Raw genomic sequence first — 22,447 nt, 5'->3', positions numbered from 1 at the left:
TGACTACCTTCGCTTTTAATCAGTGAAATTGAAGAGGGAATCGGAACCTTGTGACCCTTGATACAGAGGTTGCAGGTGCAAATCCTGCATCAATTTCCTTGTGCAAGTGGATATGAATGCAGTATTTGTCACATTGTTAATGGTGCAGAGAAGTATGCTTAGAAAGATTCTACTTAAGTCGAGCCAAACCCATACCATGTCACAAATACAAGTACACAAAATGCCATCAGACATAGTCATGAATTTAGCAAACTCTGAAATTGTGCTGACTGAATCTCTGACATCTACACATACACTCATAGTGCATGTTTTGATGGCATGTTTATTTGTCAGAGTTGGTGCAGTTTATAGTTCCCTCCAGATTGAAAAAAATTTATGAAAAATCTGAGCTGTTTTGGAATGACACCAGAAAATTTCTTCAGACAGGTGGCAGTGTGCATGGAATCACTAATTTCAGTGTCAAATTATATCAGAGTGAGTGCATTAAAATTTCCCTGCATCTTACCCGTTTCAACCAAGTTTTGAGAAGCTTTCAAATGAAATCTGAATTAACTTGTCCTGGAAGGACGAATTCTTGTACTAGGAATAACTGCAAAGAGTACTTCAAACTCGATGCCACTCTCCAGCCCAGAAGGCCAAGTAACAGCATGTGAAATGAGGTTTCGTGTCAAAGGATGCTAATTCTAACAAGCTCAAGATTAGTTTTGTTATGTTATAAAGCAGAGCAGGCTGTGTTGACTCCAGCATGTACGTGTACGCAGCATGTTATCTTGAATATGTATTCGTTCAACATGCGTCCTTTACACATTTCGTACAAAACTCATTGAACGTCATTGAAATTTCAACATGCATAATGTAGTTTGGAGACATGCAAAACAGTGTAGACCCTGTAGTTGATTACCAGTGCTGAGATGGTCAGCAAGTGATTAATGACGAATAACTGCCCATTGACGACATTACCCGATACTTGATTGGCTTTTCTTGAAATAAGCCAGAAGGTCTGGAGTCAAGGCGACATGTTTGTCCGTGGATTGCGGCCCTCACAGTGGTGACTTGAGACCTTCAGGAATAATTAATCTGTGTCCATCTGCGTTATTAAGTATTGAATATCATCTGCCGGGGAGATTGTGTAAGGTGAATTGCAATTGCACCCCAGGCCAGGAGGGAATAGGAATATTTCAAGGTACTCATATGGTACATGTAGGGACCTGCTCTCTAAAAATTCACAGGTTAAACTCTTTTGTGAATACCGCACCGTTCAATTTATCATTTGACTCTTCATGCTTTAGCACCTCTGCAATTCAAAAAATTGAGTGTAAGAAGTTATTCGTGGCCGTGATGATATTTTGCAATACAACTCTTACGAAATGGCAAGTTTATGTATCTTTTCATTCAGTGAATCCCATAAGCAGCTTTTTTTAAAAAAAACCCATTAAATGAAGCATTCACACAAACATGCAGGAGATGGTGAAGTATACTTATGAAGAAGACCAGTAAACGTGACATGTGGTTCCTCTCTCTTCAAGAGAATTCCCAGAATTTACAGAAGCAGAATGTTTCTCAAGCAAACAGATACTGTTAGAACATGGATTAAGTCATGAATTTGTGGGGCCTTGTGATGTCATGTTGTTTTTACCATTATGCCTACTGATACTGATATGTACAGATAACTTACTACATGTTGATATCCATTTTCACTTACTCTTCTTTGAGATAGTGTCATCCTGTGTGATTGAGGTGAAAAAAAGAGTCTCTAAACAGGCATTTGTCATTGTAATTCATTAAAGTTGGACAGACGAGTTGCTTTTTGAAAGAATGTCAGACTTATTCCTGATCAACCAGTAACAGATACAAATAGCAATGTATACGCCTGCATCGTCGTGTGCGTGAAAAACCTGGACGATCCCTTTTTTTTTAGCTGGAAAGAAAGTAGAAAGAAAGCTGGAAAGTTCCACCATCCGTACCGTGCATCAGGTAGTAAGACTGATCTCCCTCTTGAAGGCAGTTGCAGTTGACAACCATCCATTAATCCACCTTTGTTTGCCAGAGCTGTAGCTCTGAATTTGTTTGACATCAACAGGACAGTGGCATGGGTTATTATACACAGCCATCCTGTTTTGATATGACAGTGACTTTGTTTGTACAGAGGACATTTTGTCACATTTGTGTCCCAGCATAACAAAGTGAACCCTAAGGTACGGTCACACCAGCCACTTTTTATAGGCTTTAAATCAAAAGAAACTCATTTTATACATCAAAATTTCAAAGGGAGTCTTATATCAGAATGAAGACCCATGAATGCATTTTGCAATTAGCCAGGAAAATTCATTTTTGGAAAAAAAGTCTTCATTTTTGGAATCTGGTCACGTTTTGTAGGTTGTTGGTCTTTTTGCCTGACTCATTTGTGCTTATGATGTAGAAAGGCAATGCATAATAATGTATTTCAATTTTGAAGGAAGATCACAAGGAAAAAACTCGGAGCAGTGATGAATATGTACTTATGGATCATCAGTTGTTAGGAGGTGTCTTAGGCACCCATACATGCCCCAAGAGATCAGCTACTGAAGAGAACTGTTCAATATTAACGAGTCACCAAGCCATGTCAGATATGAAATTTGTATGAGATGGCGATGCGCAACATCAATCAACCTGTAAATTGGCACAGGTGAATGATAATTACTCATTCCCTGAGGCATGTTCATATTGGAAGTTGGATCCATGTTCGCAGTAATGTGCTCATTGTAATTGAAGAATAACACAAACTGACAGTGACAAGAGAGTGGATCACACAATGCCCCATTTTTTGAAACTGTTGTTTGAAACATGATTACGTTTACATATGCATGGCATTAAGATTGGGCAACCCAACAGTAACTGCAATTGTGAATGCAGTTTGTGACATTTTTCTGGAAATCTGTCTGGTAGCTAGAGAACGATTTTATCATTTAATGATATTCCAGATAGATGTGTTGTCAAAAATCATAAGTCAGTTTCTTGTCAGATGATGATGAACGTACAATGTAGTAGTACACCAGGAACACAGAAATTGCAGGTGAAGTTCATCATAGATCAATTAATTATTAAGGGATATACAGGTGTATCTTAGTATTCATAACCTAGAACTGGTTTTTTGCTGGTCACTAGTTTAGTGTTTTTAGCTGTTCATTTTTACAAGCATCTACTGTATTCATTCTGTTCATAGTTGTTACTTCAGAATTTTTTTCCATTTTATAAATGTCTGAGAAGTATTTACTTTCCCTTTCGCCTTTCGTGGGTAGGGCTAATTTCTACAAACCACCATACGAATTTCATCACTGGAATAAGCATTCAGACCTAAGGACTGTGAGGGTTGTTGTTTTTGTATGCAACTGTTTCAGTGCCTGCCTTTGAAACTGAATTATTCTTGTCATTTCAAAATGTTAGCATTAGCTTAAGGGGAAGGCAAAATTAGTCGAAGAAGTCAGCTCCGTTACTGTGGGTGTGTGTGTGGGGGGGGTTGGAACTCCGATGAGTATTCATTCACTGGGTCTACCACTCTGACTTGGTGCCAGGTCGTGTAACATTTTTCTTATTTAGTTTTATTCAAGCCACTTCATAGGGGAAATTCAACACGCCATGCGCACATATCACCTGGCCTTTTTCTTCTCTTTCTAACTCCTTTTTTTATCACGACCAGCAATAAATAACGCATGATGGCCACAGGGGCCCAGGAGTCCGATCCATTCATATTGGAAATCAATAAGGAGTGGGCTGCAAAATAAGTGGTGTAGCCCAAGCAGTGCTGCACGGGCGTGTGTGCGCGCTGGATAATTCAATATCGGATGCGAAGGGAGATAGTGTCTTTGTTTTTTGTGCACAGATAGTGTTAATTACAAATCATCAAGCACCTGACTAAAAAAAGAGCAGCCTGCAATGAATGTTGAGTTTGCTAGCCGACAGAGTATCTCTGTGTAACATATCCAATCATTCATGCTGTCTGCAGCAGAGACTTCTTGAGTTTCTCGTCCTCTAGTGACATATACATGTAACTTGGTTTGATTGGCTTGATTCAGGAAATGACGCTAATGTACGGTTTCATATATATTAAGCTTCCATCATTTACATTTTTTCATGACTGTATTTTCTAGTTATCTGTGTGAGAAGGAATATACGAAGAGGACTGTGCATTCCAAAGTTTTTAAAGGAATCCTTGAAGGGTATCGTTGTGTTCATATCTTTTATTTTCAACCTTTGTAGTGCCGTTTCTAAAGGTTTGTGACTATTTCAGTCATAATTTGATAAATACTGCACTCTCATGGTTTGAATGGCGTTGCTCAAAACATGAACGTCATTGATATTTTTTGTGAATCCACAGGTTCTGTAACATTGAATTTTATGTGGAATGTTTGAAGACCTTATGTGCTTTCATTGAAAACAAAATTACGTTAATGTGGTTGTTGACTAATTTGTTTAGAACAAAACTTTCATACCACCAGCTTTCCTTTTTGCTAACATGAATACGGTATGTCACCTCTGATCCCATTAAAATGCATTCCAAATTTCCATTTGCACAAAAATTCTGCTTACAAAAGGAGGCATGTTACTGGTACATCAATTACCATGCTATGTGCAATAACAACATATGAGTGGATACCCTGAATAAGTGAGCATTTGTGAGATAACATGAAATGATTTAGCTGTAATTATTGCCTTCACTATGCTGTTTCAATCCTGTGGCTATCTGCCAACTAATGATGCGGATCGAACTGCTTCAAATTCATGATTGTCTTGTGAAAAGTAATGACTCTGTTGTTCAGTAACTGGCTGTAGCAAAATGATAAAGACTGTTACATCAAACAAGCAATTCTCGCGTTAGCAAACATTTGCAGTTAATTGTCTGTTGTTGAAGTGGCAAAATTTCCCCCATTTGCACATTGTGGTTGCGGCCATACTTTTTAAAAAACATTTGGGATCACAGTTTTCTTTGGAAACTTTGGAACAGAAATCACTTGTCAAGCTTCTTGTTTAAAACAATAGCTTTATGTTCTACGTAAACATTTCTGTTTTGTGCCACATTACGCAGTAGCAGGACACACAAAAAGCGCACAGAACCTTTGGAACTGTTCCCAGCAAAGTATCAAAGAGTCAGATTTTTTCAACATAAATTTGTCAAGCTTAAAGTCACATGGTTTGTAGGAAAAGAAAGAGTGAACACACAACATTTCAGAAATTTCTATAAATTGTTGAGTCCATAATGTAAGGATAATTAAATGACAGTTAAACGGACATTTCCTTTGAAATTTGTGGGTTTTTTTAATTTTTGGTCTCTTGCTTGGTGTTGAAAATCATTCTTGTAAGTATTTGTTTGCCTTTGAAATTATGAAGATTCAGTGATGTTTAAACATTAGTAAATGGGTTTTGTTTTCCATGTGTTACTTCAGTAAGTCAGAGATGTTACCATGAAGTGCAAAAATATTGTTACCCTACAACTTCACAAAATTTGTAGTATGAATGACCTTCATGGTCCTGGTACAACTTCCATTATATTTCTATGAGTCCTCTCAATTGCACTGCATGCATCCATCTGTGTTTACGTATTTGCAGTGCCTGTACATGTACTTAGTAACGAGTGGGCACAGAATGCCTTTTTTCTTGTCCAGTGGTTCTAATGCTATTTATATCTGACCGTCACATGGGGGAGAAATTTGTGAGTCGCTGACCTTAATATATGGCTGCCGGCATCCAGTCTGCCTGCTGGAGTGCACAGACATTAATTATATTTGTCGGCTGCTGTGTTTGCGCGCTGCGGCACTTTCGTGCCCACTGTCAGTGACGTCAGTTGTGCTACACCATATTACGTAGGTACATTGCTAATCAGCCTTCATAAGGGCCCGGGCTAATCTGTGGATTGTAGTAAAATGACGGAGGAGTTGCGGTGGAATTGCTACCGAGATTTGCCCGAAAATGGATTGAAATGGTCAAATACGCAGACTAATTTATAATGGATGTGTCATGCCGTGGAACGCAAAGCATTTAATTGTCACCAAATGGATCGCATTGGATAATTTACCTAGTGAATTTTAAATTGTTATTGGAGGTAGAAAAGAGGTTAGCACGTAAAAGGCTAATCAGGATTTGAATTCATTACATGTCATAATACCTTCAAATGTAATCTCCGGCACATATACAATGCATTTTTTGGTGAGTCAAATAAAAGTTCTGTGAGATGAACTGCATGATGGTATATTGCCACATCAAGTATTCAACAAATACATGTACACCATGTAATGTGCAAGGTTGTAAGTGTTATGCGAATACGCTCAACTGTCTGTAATCAATCCACTTGCAGTATTAGTTGTAAGGGGAAAAAATGCTTGAATGCCTTTCTGCTAAGCACACAACAAAACAAAAAAGTTTTCAAACAAATATAGTCTTTTTACCATTGACAAAATTTACCTTTACAAGTAATTGCTACATGTAGATCTTCAGTGACTTGGTGAATCTTGTCACCTTTCATTTCTTTGTACTCGTTTATGCCATCGTCATCCTGAAAACTCATCCTGTAAGTTGCAATGCAACAATTGTGCATTCAAATTAATGCACAAGTTTGTGTGGTACAGATTACACGCAAACAATTTTCATCTGAATATGCACAAATCCGTGGTATCTTCACAGAAGAATGTAACTGACCTTTAGTGAATAGTGGTACTGGTAGCAACGCTTCAGTGGGTTTAAGTTTTCCGTCCATTTCACTGTTCAGGAGTCCAGTGTATTAGTACATACATGTACGTGTAGCAGTAGTCCATAAACAGCACAGTAGTGTTTTGGTTGAGTAAAGTAAACATTTTTCCCTCCTTGTGCTGGCCATCACTGTCCAACCATAGGAAATGGTGCCTTATGACTCTTACAGCTAAATGCTTCCCTATGCTTGCTTCACTTCTAATAGGTATACATGTACTGGATTTTACTCTGACCTGTCTTCCAAAATGTGCCATGAATTGTTCCATGTCAAGGTGTGTGCCCAGTCGGTTGTTTGCATCCAGTGTTTATGGAACCCATGACTGGTTTGTGGTGTTCTGATGCATGTAGGGGTGCAGACCACTAATTCAAGTGAGAATTTCTGACCAGCTCATTAGCATTAAAAGTGCCCCCACAGTATCTTTTGAAAAAGGAGATTGTTTGGCCCCCAAAATGGTGAGATTGTGTAAATCGTCGCCAGGATCAACTCCCTGGGTCTTTGAGCTTTCATATGAGGGCAGAAGGGCTGAAAACTACAGTTGAAAAATGGTCCTAAGTGCCCGAGAAAGTTGAGGGTTGCCACTTGAAAAATGGCTGCAATCAGACTTCGGAAAAATCACTTTTTGGGGGGTGATTTTGTTTTGTGGGAATAATTAAAAATGTAATTGGTTAACCCACAAAAAATTGAAAAGAAATTGAAAGATAAGTGACCAGACAAGAATTTCATTTGTGTTTCAGAAATCTCAGGGATGTTGGCGTGCAAGCTATTGGGCCCTGAACGGTGCTGATTTTACACTGTTTTCAATGGGGCTTGAATTAGTGGACTGGACCCGTAGGGTTGCACATTTACAATGACTGCATACGTTATGGGTTTCCTTTTTTATGTTGAATGAAGTCCATTCCATTTCTTCCTTCCCGGCATAAATTCCGCATGATGGGTTATGAAAATCTGTGACAACAGAGGTAAAAAGAAAAAAAATCACTTTTTTACATGGTTGGCAAAATTTTGGAATGGCTAATGGTTTGATTGCATAGAGAGAGTTAACGAAATCTATTTTCCAATAATAAACAATGTACTCATTGATCAGGGATAACAGGATCATGTGAAGACTTATGAGGTGACAGTGAGAGCATAATGCTTACGTTTACTAATTCCCTGTGCACGTAAGATGTCCGATAGGTGTCCAAATCATTGACTTTGCCTCTGGAACCACATGCTTAGTATTTTGTGAAATTCATTCCTCATTGGGGTGCTGATGTCAATAATCCACTCTGAAAAACCATGTTATATTTGTATTATCACTGCTTACTACTACTGTAGTATGAGCATATAATTTCATAAAATAGTGTCCTTTGTAACTTATTAGGGGTGTGAGCATTCAGCTTTTCAGCTGATTTCAGCTTTTTTGGTGTAGATGTTGACCCTGAATTTCAGCTTTTTTGCACACCATGTCTATAAAAAAGTATGGAAACATTTTACATTTCAGCTTTTTCCTAGCTGTTTTCAGCTTTAATTAAAGTGGCCACTCACACACCCCTGCTTATGCAGTGGTCTTTTTTCAACTTTAATTAGTATTTTTATTGATTAAATTTGAATTCTGCTAAGGAGTTTAAATTACCAGCACTTAAACTTGCACATTAATTACATTACTATCAAAGAGCTTGGTAGATGATAAGTGTCAGACGTGTCCCCTCAGGGTATTCAAGAAAGAGCAGATCGCATAACACTTGAAAGCAGTATAGCCAGTAATTATATTAGGAAAATTCCTGCTTTGTTGTTCGGTACTGTAAGAAGTTGTCATCAGTGCATTCAGTTGTATCAGTCAATTTTTTTTGATGAGTTTGTCCGTGAAGTTGACCCCATAACCAGAAAGGCTATAAATTCAGTAACGAAAGAAAAGGTTCTGTGCCTACATTTAAGTACTAATGTCTTATTGCTCGAAATCTGAGCATATATGAAAAGCTTTAATGCTGAGATTCCCTCAGAAAGTTGCTGTAATAGTAATATTTCATCTCCAAATTCCTTCAAAAAGGTCATGGACTTTGGCAAGACATTTTGAGGGAATTCTACCCAAGTGAATGGATTATCCCAAAATTGGACTGTTGAAACATTAGGAGGGTTAAACATATTTCCCGAGGATCAATGTTAACACGATTTGGTCTCTGGCATATGTCAAGGTGTCCCTCCTGTCAACTTTGTGCATGGCTTCCTTTCCTGGGTTGCGTTGCAGTGATGTGGCTTCTACTGGTAAGAGCACACAAGAAACATATTACAAGAGATCTCTGATCATGTTACTGATGAAGCTAGCAGTGTAGGCCATGCTGGCATTCCCAGAATGCCTCCTAATAATTACCTAGGCTGACAACTTCAGGAAAATGAATCCACCAGTAATTTGCTGGACTAAAAAAAAAAAAAACAGGTTTCCAATTACATACCTGAGCAGGCATGGGTGTTGTTTTAAAGCAGCAACTGTATGTCACACAGACTTGGGAGGCAGTCACCTTAAAGAACACTTATTAATTCAGCAATCTACGCACTTGCTCTAACCATGAATCTTGTTAACTAGGGGAAATGATCGTAGTGGAAGATTTTGGCCGGCAACTTGCAGGGGATTGCTCACCGTGCAGAGACCCATGTAATGGGCTGGCTTGTCTAATCAGATAATCAAATTCTCTTCCACTTAAGAGAGGTTAAGGCCGGGCCCTGTCAGGAGACACGGGCAAGACACTGTACTCAGCTCCAGACAGGCAGAGTGACTCCAGCCAATAGCCAGGCCTTCATAACACCCTTTTGAAGGAACACTGTATCTCAGAGGTATAGCTGAGATTGAGAAAATACTGGTCTCAATTTGTTTCAGTCACCCTGCACCTGCAGACTCATCTTGAGAACAGTCAAGATCTAGGAATGCAGTTAATCATCATTCATGATCAAAATTGCCACTCAGTGACATACAATTGTAGTTGGCGTTGTCCCAACAGACTCATGCACATTTATCTCTTGCATGTTTAAACCAAATTTGGAAATAGTCAAGCCTTGAAATGTACATGCACGGTTGGGATGTTGAACTGGCTAACTAGACAAGCAATCCACAATATTGCTGAATTGAGCTTGTTGAATTCGGTGATTACTGGTGACATTTGTGATGTCAATACTTGCAGTCATATTCACTACCTTTGTTCAGCAAGCAATGTGATGGAATTTTTTATCTTTCATGAAGGAAAAGCTGAAAAAATCCCATTTCATCATCCAGAAGCTTGATATCTTTGTACATGTAATTTAGGTAGATATTCTGACTCAAGTATAAAGCATTTTCTGTGCAATATGTGGGCTTTCTATTGCTTCATGAACAGAGAGATTTCTGTCATTTAAATAAGTTCTGCCTCTTTTGCTGTGTTTACAGTCTCTATCTCAAGGCTTGGAGTAGTTTCCAGTACACCACCAAAAATGCCAGTCATGGAGACCCATGTTTGTTCAGATTTGTTACCCAAAAGTCTTTCATATTCTGATACAGCCTGTGTATTATACATAAACATTTAACATAAAGGGGGTTTTATATGTTCAATTGGTTTTCCATCCGGTTTCACATTTAGTCCAGGTACATGTACATGTAAATGGTGATTTGCAGTATTGCTTAAAGTTATGTGGAACATATTTAGCAGTTTGTGGAAGTTGTGGGATAATTGTTCTTTTTTGTTTGAAGAATTTATGGTTCTCTATGTTCCTGGTTATTATGAAAACTTGTACCAGAGTGAAACCCTTTTAAGCACAGTTCTGCTTCCATCAACAAGATCTAGAAATTGTAATGATTCTTTTGATCACAGGCTGGGGATTTGTGTCCATTTAGTGCAGTATAATGTCATGTGCCCAATTTTTATCAAGGTGCACATATCCTTGTTACTATTTTAAAAGCCCGAACATTCTGCTGGTAAAATTAGCATGCTCTTCGCTGTACGTGCACGTCGTACTTAGAGTCGCCACAAAAAATGACCAAATGGGGAATGGCATAGGCTTGAACTGCAACCCCAGTCACAGAAAGTAAGCTGAATCTTGAGATGCTCAGTGTACATGTACTTTTCCTATGCATTGGCCACATCTTCACAAATATCTGAATCAATTTACAAATCTGAATCAATTAATAAATCCATGCTGGTCGAAAAGCAAATTTGAAATTGGCAGAAACATGTTACACACCCACTGCAAGTAATTGAAACCTTTGTCAAAACATCAGCACCATGTACAGAGCAGCCTCAAACCAGCACGTCTCCAGCCCACCCTGTGAATTAAGATGCACTCCTGCCTTATTGTGTTGACTACAGTTTTTCCTGCCGTGTAAACAGTGGCAGTGGCGTGCCAGGCACAATTTCTGTTAAGTGTTTAAAAGCTACAGTATATACCTATGTGGGTGTTTCTGTATTGATCTGATGAGTAGGCTCAGTAGGATGCAGCGTGGAGACCTTGATGGTGGCTGGCCTACTTACTGTAGCTCCACCTGATGGCCTGGTTGACCTAGAAAAACTGTGTTGGAGAATTGAGTCAAGACTATCTAAGGATGAGGTAGACGCATTCTCAATTGCATGAGTAGTGAGTTCAGACCCTTGCTAATCACATGATAGTGGTTCTGGTGGTCTCAGTGACGTGGATTTTGGACTTTTAGTAGCTGAAAGTTAAACACCAGCCGATGTCTTTGAGTGGCAATGATACATTGGCAGCAGTGTATTCAAGTTGACGGCTAGGGAGGGAAAAAGTTAAGGAATTTATTTTCCAAAAACATACTCAGAAATTGAGCATGTTAATGAAAATGTTTGAAGGTAGGAGGATGGATTTCTAATACTCTGAATGTGAAGCACTGGCATTTCTAAAGCCAAGAAAATTGGGGGAAAAAGGTCACAGAGGAGTGCTTAGCTGCTGCTCCAAAGCCTTTTTTTCCATCTCCAAATTAAGACCTTTGTTCATGTTTAAAAAAAACTTGTACTTTGTAATTGTTTTTTAATTGTCTGATGTATAATATTGCATATGTACAGCCTTTGGATTTATGTTTGTATTCTCCGAGATTATATACATTTAGAGTGGGATATTAACCCCATGTACACATGTAGATACATCCCCCAAATCATTTGTGGAATGGATCTCCTCAGTATACCTACATGCCTGCAGTCACACCAAATTTGATAACACGCATGTTCAAAAAAAAAGAAAAGAAACTAGAGAAACGTGTTTGTAAACAAACACAGAGCTGGTTCGGGACTGTTTTACCAACAAGATAAGTATTGTTGATCAAAGCTCTCAAACTAACCCAAATGCTGGGTTGAAAACGTGTACAAAGTCAAGGGGCTGAAATAAATATTGAAAAAACAAGAGTAAATCACATGACGACGTCATCATGACGTCATTTATATACAATAATTTCTGTATCAAGATTTTTGTTGGCTGTCACTTTGAAAACGAGCAAACATTCGAAAGGGTTCAAAATTGTGCCTTGGAAAGGTGTACAAAGTTAACGGGCAAAAAACCCCATTTGGAGAAACACTGCTCTTTTAAGTTCGTGTCACGTGATTTGCGCTTAAACTGAACAATTTTATGAAATATTACTTCATATTCGGACCCTTAGGCATATTACAAATAAAACAACACAGCGTAAAGTACCCGATTTCTCCTTTGTTCTTATAGTAATCTTGCGCCAAAGTTAAAGACTACTTGTTCACTTTTATTAAGTAGAAAAACGTGTACAAAACGTATGAGCAAATATTCAGGTCATCGTGACGTCATCCCTTTGAAATAAGTCGTGCATCAGGGTCTTTGTTGGCTATTACTTTGGGAACGATCAGAGACTGCAAAGTTACCGAAATTGTCGCTGAAAAACGTGTACAAAGTCAATGGGCTATAAACTTGTTTGCAGAAACACTGCTCCTTTAAGTTCGTGTCACGTGATTTGCGCTTAACCTGAACAATTTTTATGAAATATTACTTCATATTCGGACTCTTAGGCATATTTCAAATAAAATAACAGAGCGTAAAGTACCCGATTTCTCCTTTGTTCTGATAGTAATCTTGCGCCGAAGTTAAAGACTACTTGTTCACTTGTGTTAAGTAGAAAAACGTGTACAAAACCTATGGGGAAAAATTAAATATTCAAAAATGAATATAAAATAAGGGGATGATGTCATCATGACGTCATCCCTTTGAAATAAATCTTGCATCGGCATCTTCGTTGGCTATCACTTTGGGAACGATCAAAGACTGCAAAGTTACCAAAATTGTCGCTCAAAAACGTGTACAAAGTCAATGGGCTATAAACTTGTTTGCAGAAACACTGCTTCTTTAAGTTCGTGTCACGTGATTTCCGCTTAAACTGGACAATTTTTATGAAATATTACTTCATATTCGGACTCTTAGGCATATTTCAAATAAAATAACAGAGCGTAAAGTACCCGATTTTGCCTTTGTTCTTATAGTAATCTTGCGCCGAAGTTAAAGACTACTTGTTCACTTGTGTCAAGTCGAAAAACGTGTACAAAACCTATGGGGAAAAATGAAATATTCAAAAATAAATATAAAATAAGGTGATGATGTCATCATGACGTCATCCCTTTGCAATAAATCTTGCATCGGGGTCTTCGTTGGCTATCACTTTGGGAACGATGAAAGACTGCAAAGTTACCAAAATTGTCGCTCAAAAACGTGTACAAAGTCAATGGGCTAGAAACACATGTGTAGGAAAACTGCTCCTTTAATTTCATGTCACGTGATTTTTGTCTAAACTGGGAAAAACTTATGAAATATTATTTAATCTTTGGACACTTGGGTATATTTGCGATCGAACGGAAGGGAAAATTTAGTCTGATTTCTTCTTCGTTCTGGTAGTAATTCTGGGTCGAAGTTGAGGACTGCTCACGCATTATGCGGGACAATGTGTGTACAAACCCTATGTTGTGCAACAGCGCCATACATGGTTCAATATGGGACAGTTTCTTGAAAATTGAAAGCCCATGCAGGTGTGACCGTAATTCTGCAATAGCGCCCTCATAGCCTGATATACGACAGTCCGAAAACTGTGTGCAATCTGTGTACAAAGTCTATGGGGGAAAATTAATTCTTCAAAAATCAATAATAAATAAACTACTTAAGTTATCACTGTGAATTTCTTCTAGGACCGTCCTTGGATGATCACACAACTATCCTCCAAGTTTGAAATTCTTCTGATTTTCCTAGGTGCCAAAGTGTAGGGGTAGAAAAACTTGGCTGAAGAAGAAGAAAAAAAAAAAAAAAAAAAAAAAAAGGAAAGAAAAAAAAAAACAGAACGATTTCAATACCTGGTTCGGCTGAACTGCCGAACCAGCTAAAAATGGCGTGGCTCTCGGAAGGGGGGTCCCACAACAAGAGAATATTGCAGTGTAGCGGCAGTTCATTAAGTTATCAGGAAACTTGATTCAGTCAAGGTCACTATATCTGCAATCGTGTATTGGTAACATTTAAATTAATCAGTAGTCGTCCTGCCAGAAAATCATTAAAAAGAGAAGAGCCATTGGGAATCCTACAGATCCTTGCATCAATATGATCTCGGGATTTTTCCTGTCAGTCATGGCATGCAAGCGCGTGCCTCGCAATACCAGATTGCCATATCGTATCATTTTGATAACCCATGCTGTAATTATGTGGACCAAGTTCTGGCAAATAACGCAATTGCATGCCTGGACAGGCAGCGGCTGGCCATAAGGCCTGAAGGGTGCTGTGAACTGTATGATCAAACCCAGGGCCTGGTGAGGAAAATCTATGACTAAACCATGTCCCCTAGGATGTTGTTGCATGCTAAGCTTCATCAGAGCTGCTCTGTGCAAGGCAATAGGCTCGCCTCATAATCCCCACATGCTTGGATTATTTACGTCTGATAATATCACCCGTAACGGATGCTAAATAAAACCTGCTTCTCCCCTTGCTCCTCTGATGGGAGCCACTACTACACAAGTCTCATGAAGTAGATTTGGCAACCCCCTTCCAGTGGAATGGAATTGGCAAGATATGGAGAACAGTAATGAAAACATTTCAATTAAATTATTGATTTTCATATTGGCTGAGCCCTAGTGCACAAAAGCCTATCCTTTTGTGTGGCCCATGGGCACGTGTGGCGGTGTGGAGGCATATACATTTGGGTCATGCTGATCTGAGTTGAGCTGAAATGGAGATGGGGATGCAGGCATCATCATATTGGCTGACAGTGCCTGGCTATGCAGACCACTCGTCAGTCTGGTTCGAGCTATCAGGCTATATCAGAGCATCGAGTGTCGTGTGTCTCTGGTCTGTGCAGTGGTTATTGGTCCATGCTGTACTCAGTTTCACCACAGCACTCCCATCGGAATGCCAATAGGAAAAGATAGGAGTGAATACTTCCTGGCCTCCTCGTCCCTTCTATGCTGTCCGCAGCCCTCATCAGCATTGCAGGCTGGGTGTGTAAACATCATCTTTATCACTGCCATCATCTCATTCTGTGTTCACTGATGCCGTTGTTAATACCTTATCTAATGGCTGATCCATTGGCGTGATGGAGCTACCTACTGTGCTTTTCATCGATGTACATGAAGGCCAAACACCATAGCAGTGCTACTGTACCCATCCAGAAAGACTCACCATGCCAACTAGCATGTCGGTAGTAACTGCTTGTTCGTGCACATGTCTATGAACAGGGTGATTGCTTAGCATTTGGTGCACGTTAAACCTTGACTACAACAAGAGAGGCTGACAGAATGAATTTTGTACGCAAAACATTGGGCTTCCGGAAGGCCAAGGGTAAAGACAAGGAACTACCTCCACCTATGACACAGAAGAAAGATAGTGTAAGTTGAATTTGTTATGCGCATTCTGTGTGTGGTGGGAGTGCATATATTATTCACCATCAGGAATCTAAGTTGTCAAACTACATGTGAGGATGCTTCCAGCTTGTATTTCTAGTTAAGTTTATAGCTTTGCATGAGTGTTCTTGTACAGAGGAAAATGTTTTCTGTTTGTTTTCCTTTAGCATGTCATTTGATAATGGTCCTCTGATGCAAAACAACATAATTCTTACAGGCTGAAATCCTGCAATTGAATGTGTTTGCATCACAGAGCTATAGCTTTTACTAGGAACTAAATTTTCTGTGTACAGTGAGCCCTGCAGGGTACGTCCAGGTTTGCGTACGTAAATGTGTATTCCATATTTTTGCATTGAAGCCAAAATACTAAGGACTGTCAGCAAAGGAGTTTTTATTTTGCATTAGATACGCAACACATAAGCTTGTACATGAGCTGCAGATTATCCTCAATAAATTTGTCTGTTTTTAGGTACTTGTTTGCCATGCACAAAGAAAAATGCACTGATGTGATCCACGTTTGTGAACTTCCACACTTTAAGAAGAACTTGTGCAAAATTGCATTCCATCATCCAACGTCTATATTTTCTGTGGATATGGCCGTGAATTCAAAATTTCTATGCTCAGGATGGCTTCAAAGCTAAGGGAAGAGACGTTAACGCTCTGGCAATCTAATATACATGGAAGCTCTATTGTGTGCTTCGTCAATCACAATGACTCTTAAGTTCCTTAAATCTCTTCATTGAGAGTTCCCACAGTGGTTGGTCAGAATTTCAGCCCTATCAACGAATTGCACTGATATGTGAATTTCAGATGTTCCGGGTTCATAGTGGCATGAGTCACCTTTCATGGAGAGCAGAGATCAGCTAGAGAACATTTGTTGAAAACTTACATGTCTTTTTTTTTCTTGCAGTAGGAATTTGATGGGATGTAGTTCCGTACAGGTTTTGTTGAACTTTCATTGGTGCTATAAGTTTGTTCCGAGTTATTAAACTGTGCTAACAAAACTTACATGCCAATAACATAAATTTCCATTTTGAAAGTAGTTGTCAAGAAGATTTTCTTAGAGAATTTGAATTTATTTGGAAGGAAAGTTTTAACAAATCCCCTAAAGCTTAAATGTTGAGATTTGTATCATTTTCAACCATCATGTGACTTCCATAATGCATTCCTCTTAAAAATGCAATAAGAGAAAGTAACACACGTAAGATTGCTGCAATCTGATATGTATGTATTTAATACACACATAATGTTGTCATGTGTCCCTAAATGTCTGCCAAAATGCTTTATCATTTTCTCATTTATGTTGTATGATGCTCAGAAAATGTCCACTTACATTGAGATGCTTTAAAGGATCAATTCTCCTGGATGTGTTCCAATTTTGTAATTTTTATACATTTGTTTGGGTGAAATGGGCCCTGGCTGTGACATGTTACATGTACATGTACATTGAATGAGTATAGGTGCAAAGTAAGATAGGTAGGCCTATGTGCAGTTGAATACCTATAAACTGAAATGCCATACCCTTTCATGTCAACAAAAAACATAGGGAATTGGATATGATCAGATAATCTTTTCCCTGGAAACCGAGAAGTCACTGGAGACTGATATTTAAAGTGAGATTTCTCTAATTGCTGATGAATTGGCTAGTTTTGTATTCAAGATTCACATGTACACAGCAAGGTTTGACCAATTGCATTTGGAGATAATCCTCACCTTAAAAAACAGAAACTATCAATGTGCACTTTTTTCAAACAGACAGATAAAAATGAACCAAATAATTCTGTTCACACTTGAACTGTAACAGCAAAGACTGAATGTTTTCATAATGATTTTGGACCAAGTAATTGGTTATTGTGTGAATTGTACATCTGATGTACATGTAGTTACTTCTGTACATGAGTATTGGCTTGGTAGATTGAGGATTAAGGTTGCCACTGCCTATTATAATCTTGATAGGCTGGTGGTTAACTTGCAATAATTTGCCCTTGGGGTGAGGTCAGATATTTGCCATCCCGCATTACTTTTTACTGTGGAAGCACTATGTTATAAAGAAGATCCTACCTTTAATAGTTTAAGCACAGGCATTTGGGGGAAAGCAAAGCAAAAACAAATTACGGCATCAGATTTTTTGTTTGGTCTTAATTTTTGTTTTGTCTTTGGAAAATATGGAGAATCAAAACATTAAACATACTACCATCTGAAGGTTTCTGAGGAAGTCTAGAAATAGTCTCATTTCATTAGAATTTTAACAAAATGTTGGAACAGAATTTGTTCCAATGTACTGTACATGGATTGTTCCAGCATGAAATAAACTGAGAAGTATGGAGCTCTACACTCATATTAGTGGGTTGAAACACGAATCAAGTCACTTACCATACATTCCTAAAATAATGCTAGAGTGGTTGACCTTAACTAAGGTCAACAATCCAAGCCTGGGTATGATATTACTTCATTGATTACTTACTTGATTGAATAATTTGATGATAATGACAACTATTCCAAGCCTTTCGATCAAGTGAGCAATATACTGGAATGTGGTTAAACAGCTGTGATATATACAGCATGTATCTAGAGAGTGCTCATGGGTAACAGACCTGGATTGTGGAAATTGCAGGGACTTTGGTGTCCTCAGATCACAACATTATGTTTCTCACAATTATCCAAGTCTGGTTCAAAAAACTGTGTAACAAGATTGAAATGCACATGCAGGTGAATCAGAATCTCTGCAAGAAGATTGCTTTGAGTGAAAAAACTCATGAGGGACAATAAAGGACACATGCCAGGCATTCAAATGTTTGATACCATGATGTGTCTACTTAATGTTCACTGTGTCATAATTTTGTAAATTGCATGTTTTTTGGCACATTGGCTACATGTACCTTGTTCTGATCCTTGTGTTAAACCAGGATAATGGCAGTGCATCTGTGCACGTGGCAAGGAAATATGCACAATGTAAAGTATTTTTGAAGCCTTTTCACAGTCTCTGGCTTGAAGGCTTCATGTTTTATGAGTTTATCACGATAGTTCCACTGTGGATACATAGACAGGTTCCAGTATTTTCCATTCAGCCCTAGAAGCAAATGTCAGGAACTGACTCAGGAGTTTGAGACAAAGCAGACGATGGAGACAAAACTGATCTCCACGATAATGTGCAATGATGGGTTCTATCTTCAAGTGGAGTGAATATACCGTATACCCGAGTTTGGATTCACAGCAGCAGTAGTGCTCAAGTGTTCTCCAGTGTAGGATATTGGTACCAGCTGTTGGTTGTTTCTGCCATTTAGGGTGAGGCATGCATGTCCATCCTGCCTCACTGTGTTTATACAAGGAATGTATAGGTCTCTTTCAAATGCCATCACTTCCTACAGATAGCCATGTGCATTGGCGTGTTGAATGTCAAATTCTCATGATGCGCATCAGCTGTGCCGTATTTCAAAGAGTTTTATATCAACGTGTGCGCGTGCATGTGTATAAGACACTTGCTCATGGCAGGCACATGACATAGAATACGCCGCTGTAATTTTCCTACAAAGACTGTGTCCCGTAAGAGGTCTATTAAGGAAAACAACTTACGTTCCGGTATTGATTCTGGTATAAATTGTGTCATTGGTTTCAACGTGAGTAATAAGTATATGAATATGTACGTACTAACTGTGCTACCGGTCTATTCGTGTAGCTTCTCAAGCAACAAAAAAAAACAAGTTTATGAAAACTACTTTCACACTTTTGTTGTTTCAGTTACAATGTAGATATGATAATTTGGAAACCTGGAGGTCATTTTTCAGTGTTGATACAGTATATTGACAGCAAACACTTGCAGTGAGTCTGTTCTGTACTTCCAAAAAGTACATGTAAGCTGATTTGAGAACAAAGCACATTCCTGAGTCGGGTGTGGTGGTAGTGATAGGGCAAACCTGTGCATCCCATATTGCTGATCTGGACCCTGGAATACCCCTGATGCACTTCAATTTGTGCATGCAACTTTAGGATACCCACCTGGCTCATTTAAACTAAGTCTCTTTTTGTGAAGTTGTTTTTACTTCTTATATAAAATTTAAGCACTACTGGATCTTTGTATGTGCCCATGTCTGCTCATTTGCATCTCTGTCATGGACTTTTGGTTGTGCGCATTCAATTCAATGTTTGGTACACTGTTATACACTTAGGCATTTCAAGACCGAGTTGTGGGAACAAAAACTTTTCCCCATAACTGTTTGGTTCCAGAACATCCGTTTCAGCACCTTTGGTGTCCCCACAATTGTGAAACAGGTACATATGTATGCATGTGCCAGTGATGTGTCCTGTTTGGGTTGTCTTTATGGAGAATAAAGGTAAATATCCACATGGAGCTATCTCCTGTTGCCACACAGTTTCCGTCAGCTGAGGCTTTGTCACATGTTCATTGATTCGTGTAGTAAAACCTTCACCATCATTGAGGAAAAGGGATTACATCAGACCCGCAATTGTATCAATCACACAGAGTCAGCTAATCAATATGGATGATACTGTGAAGAGCAAAAAGCACAAACCTGTCATGTGATTTCGTGTGTTGCGTGATTTCAAGTTTTGCATGGTTGAGTTAATGTACCATAATGTTGAGGCATGCAGATTATAACTTGTGAATACTGTCATTGTTTACGATGAAGAAGTGCTTATCACAGGGACAAAGTGTAATGTGCAGAATAGTCAGAAAATTATCTTAATAATGTATTCTTTTACAACTAGAACTTTTTTGAAAAAGAGACCAACATTCAGTTTCATTTCAGTTCAGTTTCAGCCACAAATCAAGGAGGGTCATTCTTGTTTTCATGCATTACACTGAGTACACAGGAAATGATGCTGTGTTATCAGAGTTTCACATGCTATTTTGAAGAACAAGAAATGTTTTCTGAGAGAATAAACATGCAGTACTTAACGCAGTGTAGAGTGTTGTGCAGTGGTGTAATCACAAGCTGGCCTCCAGCTAACTTTTTTCTCAGCATCATTTTCAGCTTAGCAGCCCCAGAAGTTGGCCCTTTTAGTCTTCAATCATTCATGTTAAGTGCAGATGTCGCACCTGTACTTCCTAATGCCATGTCAATTCTGTCACTGCATTATGTACATGTACATCATTATTGTCATCTAGAGTCCCAGTTACCACTCAGTAATCCTTGCTAATGAGCTGCCTGTCATAATTAATGCGTGGGAGAACAGCTGCACCAGAAGCCAGAGATGAAATAATGAGCTTGAAAGGACCCTTGGTTTGCAGTGTTATTTTCTATTGCAGTTCTTGTGAATGCTCATTTGTGAACCCTTTGGTCAGGTTGGTGCAGTGGCTCTTTCCTTGCCTTCCGCCTCTGCTATCCAGGTTCGAATTCCACCTAGGTCAGCATGTGGATTGGGGTTTCAGTCCCTGCCTTCTCCATGGGGTTTCCCAGGAATGTTTATCCGTTGTTTTCCTTGCACCTCTAAATCTTAACTTTTCATTGTCTTCTTAATTGTCACTTCATCCTGTAATTGGCACTGAATGCACTGTTGTGACAGCATGTCACAATTTGTCAATATGGAGTGGTCACACTACTGTCAAACAATGCAAAGTTGACAAACGTGCCTAGCCTTGAAATTGATGTGTTACATGAGTATTGGTAAAGAACACAATATCGTAATTTGTGTTAGCTCCCTTGTGAATTTAGTGAAATGACAGCTCAGGAGACATTTGTTTGTTCATATACAAAGGAATACACATGTATATTAAAAAGTCATAGTTGGTCTCAGAGGAATTGCAGAGGAAATCAATTACCCGGTACTTCTGCTTTGACTCCATTGCATGGCTCTGCTTATATACAGAGTATGGAGACTGTTTGCTAACTCTTGCATGAAATTCTTTACTAATACTTTCCTGGACTCGTTTGAACTTTCATAGTCTGTTGTGCAAGATGTATTTTAGCACAGAATGTTGATCAATCAACACAGATGTCTGTGATCAGTAAAGCTGTGAAGTTGGACCTTTACGTAAAAAGTCATGTAAAAAGTTTACTTGAAGTTTACGTAAAAAGTAATGTGTACAATACTGCTATCACATTATTGTAGGTGTGACTGAGCAGACAGAGAGCAATGTGCTGTTGGAAATTATTGATGAGAACGAGAAAAAAAATGAGATTTAAAGAAGTCTTCAATGCCTTCTTGTACCTAAATCTTAAAACTTTGTTTTACAACCTTCAGTCTGTGACTTGGAAAATATCTTGGGTTTGGCAGCCAAGAGAATACTGGTAAAAGTAGATCTGGATGTTGTGTGTGGGGATACTGTTTCAATTTCTGAGAAAGATTCTTGATGAGTCTGGGGGCTTCTATCAGTTTTGTAAATATGAATCATGAGAGAAAAGCCCAAACTGTACCGGTACTATAGGAACAAAACCAAAGCTATTTGCCTTAAGCATTTAGACGACAGATGGTCAAGTATTGTGGGAGGTTCAGATGACAATGAATTCCCATAATAATTTCCCAAATCCTATGAATTACAGGCAAGTGCTACATGTATTCAAAGATGAGCACTCTGCTGTCGGAATGCATGAGTAACCTTGGTAGCAGTAGCTCCCATCGCTTAGCCATGCTTCATCACCTCCATTGGCGCCATCCATGATTAGATTCAGCCAATCAGTAGAATACATTACTTTCAAGTACATGTGCATTTACGTGTATCTTTTGAATCACCCTTTAAATGGAATAATGCCTGGAAATAAAACTTGCTTCAAATAACTGCGTTTACCATTTCATGACCAGCTTCTGTGTTTCTTGCATGAAAGGGCCATTTCATACCAAACATTTTTGCATGTTTTGAAAATGAACTTGCATCTTGGATGGCACCATAAACAGAACCTCAAGGAAATAAGTTGTTTTATAAATGCAG

The 22,447-nt window shown here is 38.7% G+C and overlaps 1 protein-coding gene across 4 annotated transcripts in view; it reads left to right on the top strand.

Annotated features, from left to right (window-relative positions):
- Positions 1-22,447, top strand: part of LOC110984221 (voltage-gated inwardly rectifying potassium channel KCNH6-like) — a 124,023-nt gene that overhangs the window by 60,689 nt on the left and 40,887 nt on the right. Inside the window, exon 1 of one of the 4 annotated variants that reach the window (XM_087147735.1) lies at positions 14,805-15,546. The exons of the other annotated variants lie outside the window; for them this stretch is intronic. Within the exon in view, the coding sequence (XP_087003861.1) occupies positions 15,457-15,546 (90 nt within the window). The 5' untranslated portion in view covers positions 14,805-15,456. Of the gene's footprint in view, positions 1-14,804; positions 15,547-22,447 lie in introns of those variants that run through there. 4 annotated transcript variants of the gene reach the window in all.

This window comes from Acanthaster planci, linkage group LG17 (genome assembly GCF_054643075.1).
Source record: "Acanthaster planci isolate LZ-2023a linkage group LG17, COTS_SCS, whole genome shotgun sequence".
NCBI classification, from domain to species: Eukaryota; Metazoa; Echinodermata; class Asteroidea; order Valvatida; family Acanthasteridae; genus Acanthaster; species Acanthaster planci.
The sequence above is the reverse complement of the archived record's forward strand: the minus strand, read 5'-3'. Positions and strand labels throughout refer to the sequence as shown.